This window comes from Spermophilus citellus (genome assembly GCF_964194105.1).
Source record: "Spermophilus citellus genome assembly, chromosome: 1".
Lineage (NCBI taxonomy): Eukaryota > Metazoa > Chordata > Mammalia > Rodentia > Sciuridae > Spermophilus > Spermophilus citellus.
Genome location: NC_138182.1, coordinates 92,370,293 through 92,383,373, shown reverse-complemented (window position 1 = coordinate 92,383,373; position 13,081 = coordinate 92,370,293). Strand labels below are relative to the sequence as shown.

The 13,081-nt window shown below is 53.9% G+C and overlaps 1 protein-coding gene across 1 annotated transcript; it reads left to right on the top strand.

Annotated features, from left to right (window-relative positions):
• Window positions 1-4,192: 4,192 nt before the first annotated feature.
• On the top strand, window positions 4,193-10,931 carry LOC308649621 (cilia- and flagella-associated protein 144-like; the record flags this gene model as incomplete). The annotated part of the gene is made up of 4 exons (XM_081295319.1): window positions 4,193-4,325; window positions 6,317-6,376; window positions 7,332-7,435; window positions 10,821-10,931. 4 exons carry the CDS (start codon window positions 4,193-4,195, stop codon window positions 10,929-10,931), a joined length of 408 nt encoding a protein of 135 aa, XP_081151445.1.
• Window positions 10,932-13,081: the final 2,150 nt, after the last annotated feature.

Below are 13,081 nucleotides of genomic sequence, written 5' to 3'. Positions count from 1 at the left end.
CACATTCTCTTCCTGCACCGACAGGGGCCAGCACCTTCCCAGCAGTATGCAGTGGGAATTTTTGTCTGCTGTGTCACTCCACAAATGGACAGGCCATGGCAGAGATGAGTGGTGAAGGCAAGTGGCAGAGTAGAAGAGCCAGATGGGTGCCAGCGCCCAAGGTCCAGTGTGGATGCTATGAACTACAACCTGGAGAGGCCACTCAGGTCTAAGTCGATGTGCCAGGAGACTCCAGCACTGCCAGCTCTGCCTGGACTATCCAGCCTAAAGATGGCCCAAACACCACCCATCATCTGACAGTCAGAGGTCACGGCACCCGATGCAGCTTGTGCACGTGGTCTGCAGACATTTCCAAGGCACAAGTGGAAAAGGTGTTTGGGGCCATGTGCTTCTGGCCAGAACACAAACTCTGAGGCTGGAGACACCACCTAGGAGGAACGTCCAGCTGCTGGAGGCCCTACATACTTAGGTCTCTCCAGTACACCACCAATCTTCAAATCCCAGAGGGAACTGGGGAGATGCTTCCTGTATTCTGCACATTAGGTGTGAGCCCTGTTCCTGCACACTACAGATGTGACCACTGAGACGACTGAGCACTGCAGTGTCCCCTGGGCTGTCAGCTGGGGTCTGCACCTGGTGGCCCACACCCTCAAAGGTGATGTAGAGAGCCTCCATGTTCAAAGAGCGTCTCTCCTCGAGACTCACTTCCTCCGTGATGGCTGGCCAGGACACAGGGAGGGAACCGACTTAGTCGATAACTCCACACAGCACTGCAAACAGAACCAGAGTCCATGATTCCTCATTGTCAGCAAAGTCAAGGTGGCTGTGGAGGGGCCTATCCAAGAGGAGGTGGGGAAGGAAGAGGCAGGCAGGTGCCTGCCCAGCACTCCTTCTCACCAGGCAGACACCAAGACCAGAGAGCCACAGACTTAGCTCCTCAGACAACCAAGCGCCAGCCCAACGGCCACCTCTCCAGTCAACTCCCAAGGATGCCATGCAGGGTGCATCAGTGAAGGGGAGTTCCTTCTCTGTAGGACACTCCTGTGACAGTTGGTTTATAATATTCTGGGCTCTGAGCCACTTGGGGCACAAGGGTATCCCAGTATGTAAGAGTGGTCACCTGGGCTCCCAAACACACTGAGCGACAATAGGCAGTGTGAAGATGGTGGGAATGCACGGCCACAGGCTCCCCTTCCAAAGACCCTCTGAGCATGTACTTGGTAGGAAACTGTGTCACGTTTGGTGCTTGAAGTCAGAGGAAAGGGAAGGATTTATGATTCGGAACCCACCTGTCCTTACTCCTCCACAGCATCAACTCCATCCTGCCATGAAGCTTGGGCAGGAGGATTTGAGAAAAGGACTGAGGGAAGTCCTAGCGCCAGGGGTCAGGACATGATCTGGAGGCCTCGGCTGCTCAGGAGCCCTGACCTCAGGATCTAAGGACTTCCATCCTCCCGGTCCCTCACTCAGCAGTGCTGTGATTCTGCAAGTCAGCCATCATATGTGGGCGTCCACACCCCCAGGAGAAGAACAGGAGGCCCAGCCCATCCCCAGGCCACCTCACTGGGCTGCGGTCAGACTCAGGAGATGAGGCCCCACAATCTACACCAGCTGTGAAGGACCAGACTCGGGTGGGATGGAAAAGCAAACCCGTTCTCCACTGCCCTGGAGCCGCCCACGTCTCACTCTGGGTCCCCAAACCCCAAGGGTCTCCCTCAGTCCTTTCTTCCTGAGTGGACAGGCAGAGTGCCTCTGAAGGACCTGCCCTCCTCTCCAGGCATCTCTGCACATGGTTATTTTGGCCCCAAACCTACTCTGTGTCATCAGTCGACAGTCAACATGGAACACAGCAGTAGGGAGAGGAGGGGAGGGGACACAGGACCAGCCAGGGCCTCCTGGCTCTAGCAGGGATCCGAGCCCAGGCAACACCTGTTACTCACTGGGCCCTGATGACCGTCGCACGTCTCCTCGGCATAAAGGCACTGCCCACACAGTCCCTCTGAGTGTGTTAAGTCCACCCTGAACCCCAGGACCACCCTGAAGACCACCTCTGGAGCAGCTGGAGCAGCTGGGCAGCTTGTGAATGGTGGGATCAATCTTTTGACTTTGTACCAAGCAGCGATTTCTCCTTGAATTAGAAAGTTTTTAAGCCCAGGTAAAATGAACCTGATGGGCACGTCCTCCAGGAAAAGCTTCTAACTTCTGCACGAGTGTCTCCTAGGCTTGATTTGGGGCCTTTGAACGGAGCAGTTTTCCATTCCACTTTCTATCTTCTCCAAGAGAAATGAAGACCCAAGAAACACTGCAGCACACTACCTGCCGCGTGGTGCTTTCTTCCTCGAGTGCTGGGTGGACACATGGCCAGTGAAAACAGTCTGCACCCTGATCACTCACTGCTTAGGAAAACTACACAAAAAGGAGGAGGGACTTCCCTGGTGGCATTCACCTGGACAGCCTCCCAGGTGCAGCTTCCTGCTGGGAGTGGGGACCGGGGTGGGTTTGAGGAGCTGCTTCTCCAGGTAAATGTCTAGGGCCTGCTCCACACATGGGCACTGAGCTGATTCATAGCTACGATAGAAACCCTCCTCTTAGAAATTATTTCTCTACTGATGGACTTAAAATCCTCAAAACACAACACCCCACCCATGTTGGGCACTGAAGACACACAGAAGTTTCTAAAAGTTTTACTGGTCCCACCTGCTCTGACCCCACTGCCTGCTCAAGGCAGCCCCCTCCCTAGTCTCCAGCATCCTCCTCATTGCAGAATGGACACTTCTTCTCCCCTCTCATGACCTCTATTCAGGCAGGGAGTTAGATGATAGGAAAGGGCTCTGGAAACACAGTGAGTTAATCCACTGGGACACGGATTCCACTTTCCCATCCCACTTCTCTGCCCAGGGTGTGAAGACACTCGGCACCACCAAAGTGTGTCCTCAGGAAGGGCACCTCGGACCCAGGCACAGAGGTGTCCCCTAGACCTCTGATCAGTCACTGCCTGAGGAGGGCAGACAGCACATCCCCCCAAGGACATGGACTCCTAGTGCCACATCTCTCTCTCTCTCTGCTGTGTCCAGTGACCACTCTTGAACCTAGACATGGGACCAGTCCCTGGATGGTGGGGACTGTCAGTGCCTTACAGGGTGGGGCTGTGCGTGTCACAAAGGGCCTTCCATCATGGAATCTGAGGAGAGAACTGTGGGAGGCCCTCTGGCAAGGGTCAGTCACTGGTTGGCCAGTGAGTAGCTAGGACTGTCCAAAGACATGACTAAGAAGCTTCCTCCTGTGGATAAAGCTCAATGCCCATGCCCCCCTCCTGCGCCCCCACCCTCAAGCCTCATCACCTGCCTCCCTCCCCTGACCCGCCAGGCTGCCAGCCCTCAGCCTGCTCTCCAGCTCAAGCCCTCCCCTTCTGGCCTCTGCCCCACCACTTTCCCTCCTCTGCCTTACATGGTCCCTTCCCAACACCCTGCCTTGAGGGGCTCCGTGCCCAGCTCTTCCTCTCTTGCTCTCAGACCACCCACTCGCCTCCCCGCTGTCCATCTGGCTCCACTTTCCCGTCACTCCCCCATCTATACCCCCTCTCCTCCTCCCAGCTCTCCCTTCTAGGTCCCCATAATCCAGTCCCACCCACAATCCAGCCTCCCCACCCAGGCAGCAGGGTTGACACACTCACCCAGGGGAGATGGTTTCCCCACTGTGGGTGCAGGTCACAGTCCCTGGGACTGTCTTCCAGCAGCCTGAGCAGCTGGACCCAGGGGTCACAGGAGGATGACAGCCCCACACTCAGCCTGGAATCCACCCTTCCTGGAGACCACCTAAATATTTTCTAGGAAATGACTGGCCAAGGTGAGATCCAGCTATCAGTCTCTTACCTGGGCCTCCCCACTGGACCTGGAGCCCCTCCCTGATGATGTCCAAGGGCAGCTCTAGTACCCAGGTTCTGACCTGAGAAGCTGGGGCAGGTGAGTCCAGTGCCTGCCTGGGGCCCTGGGAGGAGGGATCTGGGGGCAGTGGGTGGAGTCAGGGGACTAGGTTGCCCAGGGGAGGTCCAGGGCTGGAGACTGGAGCATTCCAACCAGGACTCTGTTGCCAGTAGACAGCTGGGACATTGTTGCCAGGAGATGGCAGAAAAACAGGCACCGCTCCAGCCAGAGGGCACTTAGAGAGCCCCAAGCACCAGCATGGCCAGGCCATGGCTGGACACCAGAGAGAGAGGGCGATCCAGGACCAGGTTCATCAGAACCAGTTCCTGCGGGAACAGTATCTGCAAGAGCTGTGCAGGAAGAAGCTGTACACGGAGTACCACGTGAATCCCCTGTGCAAGGGTGAGGACTAGGGGAACAGAGGTGGGACACTGCGGGGTGGGTTGTGGGCGCGCAGGCAGCAGGGAGAGGCCTGCCCTGATCTCTGGTGTCCAGAAAGGGTGGATTCCAGGGCCTCCCGGCCTCCTGAGACACATCAGATGCATTGAAATGCATCCACCTCACAATGAGATCAAACATACTGCATGTAAAAAGGAATGAATGCTTTTGGGGGGAGGGGTACTATGGATTGAATTCAAGGGCACTCAGTAAAGCCCCAGCTCTTTTTATGTTCTGTTTGAGACTTGAGCCTCCATAAGTTGCTGAGACTGGCTTTGAACTTCAATCCTCCTGCCTCCTGCCAAGCTCTGGGGATTAAAGGCATGTGCCATGGCACCCAACTGGAAATGGCTTTTAATATTTTTGTTTTTGATGGAATTACATTTTTCAGGGCTTTTATATTTTGTTTTTGTTATATTTTGGTTTCATTTTCATACACTAAAGGGTTTTTTAGGATTTTAATATCATCATAGCCCCTTCTTTGGAAAGGTCAGGAGAGTGGGCTCTGGTCAGTGTTCCCTGTCATCCAGGTAAAAGCACCCTCCCCTCCACTCCTCTCACCCTGCACACTCCTGTGAGATCCATGTCATCCTACAACATCAGCAGCCCCTAAAGGACACTGGGCCTCAGATGAGCTCCAGCTCTGCCATCTGACCACCTCCCAGCTAGCTACCTTGGACTCACCATTAGGGACCTCAAACTGGCCCTCTGGAAAGCTAGGGGCTCTGAATCCCTTGCCCACCCTCTGCTTCTCCAGAAGACCCTGTGGCAGCACAAGGCAGCTGGGCCCTTCCTTCCCCAGGTGAGAAGCCTGAGTCAGCCCCGGCCTCCATCCATCAGTCCACACACCTGGCAGTCACAGAAGCAGAATGGCTGCTGCTTCACATTTCCCCTGACCCTTGTCTGTTCCTACCTCAGGGAAAGACTCCATGATACACTGGGGGTGTACCCACCTCTCACTTAATTCCACCCTCTGGACAGCGACTGGACCTGCCCCTTTCCAGCCTCACCTCCTCCAAATTCCTTCCACAAATAGAGTAGGGCCTGCCCCCCCACACACACACACACCATTGCTAGGCTCCCTCTCAAGCTCCTCTTTACCTCTGAACGGCTCATTCCACAGCCCCCTATGGTACCTGCCCACCTGCTCCTCCTCCCTGAGCTCCCCCCAACTCTCTACCTCCATAGCCAGCACCCCCGCAGCCTGGCCATCTGCAGGAGACTTAGTGACTTGATTTTGCTTAGAACTCTTCTGGCTGTCTTCTGTCCCCACCACTGATTTCAACAGAAAAATTCACTTCTGTTTAGGTTGGTTCGTTCCAACAAGCTAAATAATCCCTCAGGCCACATTCATTCTGGGAAAAGTGATTTCCTCCAGTTCTTTCCCTTGGGCACAGGATTAATGTGGCCACTGTGGTGAAGTGATAAAATACTGTAGCTTGCATTTCTGTTTACTTGTACTACAAAGAAAAATATTATCTTTTTCTAATATGCAGATGATATTACATACAGATGACATACACATTTCATATCTTAGGGGCGCATGCTCAGAAGACTTTTTACTCCTGGGCATGGTGACATACACCTGTATCCTGGCAGCAGGGAGGCTGGGGAAGGGAGATTGCAAGTTTAAAAATGACCTCAACAGAGACCGCTCTCAAAATAAAAGAGGGCTGGATTAGGGTTAGGGTTAGGGTTAGCTCACTGCAATAAATAAAGGAGTGAATGAATAAACAAACATAAATCCTAGTAGACTGTGGCTTGTTGCCACTGCCCTGGACAGTGCCAGGCCAGACCCTAGGTCCTCAAGAGCTGTGGGACCTTGTTCCCAGCACCCAGCCAGAACCCCCCAGGCCCAGGCACTACGTGGGTGCAGAATGGGAGCCTGGTCTAGGGTGAGTGGCGGGAGGCAGGGGTTGGGCTCTGACCTGCACTGTGTCCCTGCTCTTCTCCAGTTCACACAATCACCAGGAAGCCCATGTCGTGGCATGATAACTTGGAGGAACCTGAAGATGGTAAGTCCTTGGGTTGGAGACTTCGTGAGGTGGGGCAGAGAGAGGCAGGGGGCTCAGAGAACTCACAGGCAGAGTCGCTGCAGGGAACCTCAGGGTCCTCTGCTGTGGTCTCAAGACTACTCTACTGACCAGGCTCAGAGAAATTGATGTGCAAACACATGCCAACTCATTACTGTCATCCACAAGAGTCCCCATGGCCTGAAGATAGGAGTCATTCATTCACAGATGTTCAGACATTACTCACACATGTGGGTTCTGAAGGCCTAGGAACTGGATTCATGTCCTGGTGCTGCCACTCCTTAACTGCAGGCTTCGGCCAGGTTGTTGACCTCTCAGCCCATTTCTTAGAGTTGATGGAAGGACCAAGCAAAACACCACAGGTGCTTAGAGCTGAAACCGGCTCATCATGCTCAGTAAACACAGTCCTGTTCATGTTTCCACTTTCACCTGGTGACAGGCAGTGGGGTGGGCCTGGGGGTCTCAACACAATCAGACAAAGGCAAGAGGGCAGCCTGTAAGTGCCTCCACCAGTGTGTGGGGTGGGATCATGGGTGACAGCATGGAGAACAGGTGCCTCCATCAGGCAGGGGATGTGGGACTGTTGGAGCAGGTGGGCACAGGTGGTCCAGGGTGTCAGGTGGGAGGCTGTGGAAGGACCCTGCATAATGGAGAGGCACAGGAGAGCAGCATCCGCATGTTCTGAGAACAGAGGAGTTGACCTCTGTCCCTGCCTGCCCTGGACTCCCCGGGGACCTATGTCTGTCACAGCCCTGCCCCAGGGTCCAGAACAGTGCATGGCACAGTTTGCACTCATTTGGTGACATTTGCTGACACATGGCTGAGAACCAGACACCCCTGTCTCAGGCCCTGGCTCTGCACACAGAATTCTGTGGCCCTGGAGTGGTGTGGCCAGGAAAAGGACACGAGCAGCTTCTAACGGGAGACTTCTCTCCAGTCAGGTTTCTGAATCTCGTTCACCATGCTGCTCAGAGACCCAGGAAGAAGTGCCCAGAGACACAGACGGAAAGTCAGGAGATCGGCCGGGAGGCAGAGCCCTTGGTAAGCGAGGCCCCTGCTCCGGGCAGCAGTAGGAACACAGGGTTGAGCGGGCAGTAGCTGAGAGCAGAGTGGGCAGCCAGCTGGCAGGGGCTTGAATTCTGCCCTTCTTGGTATCCTGAGACCTGGGGTGAGTTTCTAAGCCACTGTGTGGTGCTGATCCTGTTCATAAATGTGGACACCACAGAACCTGCCTCACAGGGTTGCTGAGAGGAGCAGTACCTGGGACAGTGCCCAGCACACAGCAACTGCTCAGTAAACGTGGCCAGGCTCCTGTGATGCAGATGCGGAAGAGCAGAAAGGAATCCCTGAGCCCTGCCCGGGACAGTCAGGTGCTGCTCCAGACAGGAGGATGTCTCCAGGGGGCCACCACTCACAGAGAAGAGCTCACCCCAAAAGGAGGAGGTGTGGCTCAGAGCTGGAGAAGCAAGGCCACACAGAGGCAAGGGACAGCCATAGAGATCTAACTATCAGTGAAAGAGGGGACTTCAGAGGAAACTGCTCAAGACCTTGATTGAACATGAATAAAGAATCAGGGGTCAGTGATTTCTAAAGACCACATGGAAGGCTTGATCCAAGGGGGGCTGTGGCTAGGGCAGAGGCTCCAGCAGGGTGGGCAGCCGGACAAGCTAAGGATGGAGGGGTGTGTGAGGTGGGAATCACTGAGGGGAATGTCTGGGTGAGGGGTCCTGGCTAAGCTGACCTGGCTGGATTCTTGCTGAAGGCAGGGCAGGGACCAGACCTGCTCTGGGGGACAGATGGCAAGGAGCCCACAAACACCCAGGACAGTCAACACCCAGGGTGGTGGCTCTCGCTACACTGCTCAGCCGGAGTTTTGCTGAAACTGGACGATGCAGAGGTGACCAAAGAAGGCCCTAAGTCAGGCCTGGTTTAAGAGGAGGACGGCCTGAGTGGAGTTTGGTTCAGGAGAGTACTTGTGCAGTGAGAAGGAGGTGGGAGGGAAGGGAGCCTGGTGAAGACAAGTCAGCCCAGGGGACAGTGGGCATCTTAGCAAAGCTCCAGAGAGCTGGGGGCTTCACACACCATGGGAAGGTTGCTCCCTGCACCGCAGGGTGTCTCCTGCAGTCAGCACACACCACAGGAAGGACGAATGTGGGCCCAGCCAGGCCTGCCCTGCTTAGACCCTTCCAGGCCTCCAGGATAGAATGCTGTGTCTGAGTCCCAAGGGGCCTGCCGGCACTCAGTCTGTCCATCACACATGTGGGGACAGTGCCCTCAGGTGGCACAGGGAGCAAGGTAGGAAGTAAGCCCCCCACATTAGATCCAGGTGTTGTGGGAACATCAAAGGTAAAGAAGCTGGGCTTTCAGAGCCTTGTGCTTGGGGCAGAGGATGTGATTGATGTGCTCCATGGGCCCCAATGTGAGGACCCCTGTCCCTGCCAGGACCTTGCCCTGTTCAGAGCACCGCAACCTCAGCCCAGGGACCCCTGGTAAGTAAGGCTCAGTGGGCACCTCTTTGCCTTGTGTCTCTGGGTAACACTTGCTGAAAATATATGCTCATGTGGGATGCGTGTCCAAACACTCACACACACCAACACACACTCACACACATACAAACACACACTCATACACACTCTCACACACACAAACATATACACACACTCACTCTCACATGCACACACACACATATGCACATGCACACACGCACACACACTCACATATGCACATGCACACACTCACACACATACACACTCATGCACACACATACAAACACCTCGCACACACATACACACATACACACTTACACACATACACTTACACATACACACTTACACATACACACTCACACATACACACTCACACATTCACACACACTCAGACATCCTCACACATTCACACACACACAGTCACACACATACATACACACATACACTCACACACACACACATTCACATAACACACTCTCACACACCCACATACCCACTCACACACAACACACATACTCACACACTCATACACTCACACACATTCACACATACACACATTCTCACACACACAATCACACACTCACACACATACACACACACATACACACATAACGCACTCTCACTCATACACTCTCACACATGCTCACACTCCCATATACACATTACGACAACACTCAAACACAGTCACACTCTCACACATGCTCACACACATACACACACTCACACACTCACACATACACACATACACAAACTCACACATACACACATACATACTCACACACATTCACACATAACACTCTCACACACTCCCCCACACACTCACACACACTCGCACACTCCTTTACACATACACAACTCATACTCACACACACCCACACACACTCACGCCCACACATACACACTCACATACTCTCACACACGCACTCTCACACTCATATACACACACATACTCACACATATTCATGCATACAATTCACATTCACACACATATTCACACATTCACACACATACACACACACATACACACACACTCCCCCCCCACACACACTCACACACATACACTCACACACACACACACATACACTCACACACACATACACACACACACTCACACTCACACACTTGCAGACTGAGATGGGATGAGCAAGTCCCTGAATGACTCTCAGGGCAGCTTCTCTAAGGTGCATGTGCTGAGGTCTTCCCTCCCCTTGGCTCTCTGTGACCCTCCCCCCACACTCCCTTTCCATTCAAGCACCTGCTGAACACCTAGTGTGTGCGGGTGCTGTCTGGGGACAGGCACAGCACCGCCCCCAGCTGTCCCTGGCACCCCAGCACAGAGGCCCGCTGGCTCTGGGCAGCCTGGCTGTGGTGCCCCCCTGCCTCAGAAGGAAGAGGAAACAGTGTAGAAAGGGAAGTGAACAGCAGCGCAGTTGGGCCACGATGGGGCAAGCAGCTGCCCTGCTCCGTTAGTCCTGCAGGACTGGACAGTTCACAGGAACGAAGCCAGGAATCGGCCTTCCCTGTGTCCACGCAGCCAGGGGTACCAGCCCCAGATGTGCTGCAGTCCGGCTTCCTGGGGCCCAGGGGTGGGGTGGGGTCACTTCTCAGCTTCCATTTTCCCTGAAGGAAGCTGGGATGAGACCAGGTACCAGGAAAAGAGAGAAAACACAATGAACGGGGGCATTTGATGCAAGGTCCCCGGAACCTGGGACTTCCCGGGTGACCCACAGGCTACCCTCCATGTAGGCAGCGGGCAGGGCGGAGCCCCAGCTTTGCGGAGGTGACGCCCCTTGCTCTCGGGACGCTCTAAGCGCTGGTATCACAGTTTCACTAGCAGCATTGAGCAGGGGAGCCCTGGGGCCACCCATGGTCAAGGAGGCCCGATTGGGTCCAGGTCTTCCCCCTCCTGACCAGCTTATGCTGCCTCTGCCTCCATCTAGGTCAGCCCGGAGCGCCAGGACCACAGGCTGAACCACTTCAGGATCTACAAGGACATCACTCTGTACAAGGCCAAACTGTGGCTCCTGGGGGAGAAGGACCACAGCAAGTAGCGCTCCACGGAAGAGCCGGCCTTCGCGCTGAGCGCCCAGTGTGCTGTCCAGGGAAATAAAGGTGGTTTTGCTAGAAAGCAAACCTGCAGCAAATCTTATGACAACTGAATTGAGATAGAATTGCTTATTAATCAATATATGGGGAATAACTTCTAAATTCTCCACAAGTACCGCAAGCTTGATTCGGGGGCCTTTGAACTGAACAGGTTTTCCCTTCCATATTCCAATTTTTTCCAAGAAAATAGAAAACCTGAGAAACACTACACAGTGATGTTAGTATTTGGATTTGGAATGCCACCTAAAGGCTCCTGTGTTGAAGACCTTGTCCACGTGTAGCTCCGTTCAGAGGTGGGTGCTGGGAAGTGATTGGGTTATGGGGGTGATTGTCTAATCAATGGATTGATCCACTGATGGGGCCATATTTGAATGGACTGTTAGGGGTATAAACTGTTGGAGGTGGGGCCTGCTGGAGGAGGTAGATCACTTTGTGCGGAGGGAATAAGCTAGAAGTGTCAGTCTTGTCCCTGGCCCTCCCCTCTCTCTCTCTCTCTCTCTCTCTCTCTCTCTCTCTCTCTCTCTCTCTGTCTCCCTGCTCCCCATGCCATGATGAGATCAGCATCACTCTGCCCTCTGCCCACCATGCCCAGAAACAATGGAGTCCACCAACATGGACTGAAATCTCTGGAACCATGAGCAGAAGGAACCTTTCCTCCCTTTAAGTTGGTCATGTGAGGATTTTTGCCACTGGAATGAAAAGCTGAGCAACACAAACATGACCTGACCCTCCCAGTGTTCACTGCAATCCCAGGTGGACACCAACAAGAGAAAATGGCCTGCATTCTGGGATCACCCACTTGCCTAGGAAAAATCTAGATGAAGAGAAAGTTGGACTTCCCTGCTGGCATCAGCATAGAGAGCCACCCAGAGACTGAGCCTGGAGTGAGGACTGGGTGTGGGGTAAGGCCCCCACTGCACACAAATACTGGTATCATTAAATCATAACTCTGTGTGGAACCCTCTTTCACTGGAAATCATCTATCCCTTATTCTGATGTCTCCAGACTTGTTATCCCACCCATGTTGAGCAATGGTTCAGTGTGGGAAGTCATTCTCGCACGTGATTGGGCACCTCCCGGATTGGGTGTGAGGCGTTCTGGCCAAATTGTGTTGGAGCTATCTCCACCCTCTCCAGGTGCGAGAGCCTGTCCATGGGGGGGTGTGACTGACCACTGATCCTGAGGCCAATCACTGACCCTGACCTTGGAATGCTGCCCTCCTCCACCTTCATTGGATGGAATTTTCCCCTGAATTTCTTGTTCCCCAATAAAAGGCCACTCCCTGGCGTGCTCTCTCTCTCTTTCTCCTGCTAGCCCTGAGTAAGCCTTGCTGCCCCACTGGGTGGTTCGAGGTGAGAGCCAGAGAGGTGAGAGCCATCTCGGACCTGGGTCATAGAAAAAGGTAACTGAGTCTGTTTTATTTTGATCTTACTAGTTAACTTCTATGCCACAAACCTCTTTAATGAAACCAGCGTGCTGGTTGCCTGGTGTGGAGTTCAGTGTTCTTGGCATTGAAGACAACACAGAACTTTCTAGAAATGTTCCTGTGATAATGAAAGCTATGTTCAGACTCCAGACCTCAAACAAGGAAGGTGCATTTCAACATCATTCCAACCAAAGACCCAGAGGGTGCTGAGGGTAGCCAGCTTCAGGAGAGTCCTGTCCCTGTGACAAGGTCACCCCACTTTCCGGGAGCAGCCTCAGCACATTCACACTGTGCCCCAAAGAGCAGAGGAGAGGTGCCCAGCAGGCTGTGTGGGTCCTCAGAGGCTGAAACGGTCATGAGAAATCGAAAAGACTGTGGCCACTTAGCTGGAGCTCAGAACATTCAGGAGGACACAGGCTCCTGTCATTGAATAGTCACACAGATGTGATGTGAGTTAGGGAACAAACTGTGGGACCACAGGGACCCACAGCAAACCACAGAAGTAAAGCCCCGAGCCCAGCAGTCCTACCAGACCTTGACCAAAAATATGGGAGGGTCATGCTGCCCTTGGGAGCTCGGTGCCCTTGTGTGCTGCTCCTGCATACCCTCCTTGTGCCTGGCCCTGGTCCCATAGGTTCTAACTCCACTGCCTGCCCATGGCAGCCCCCT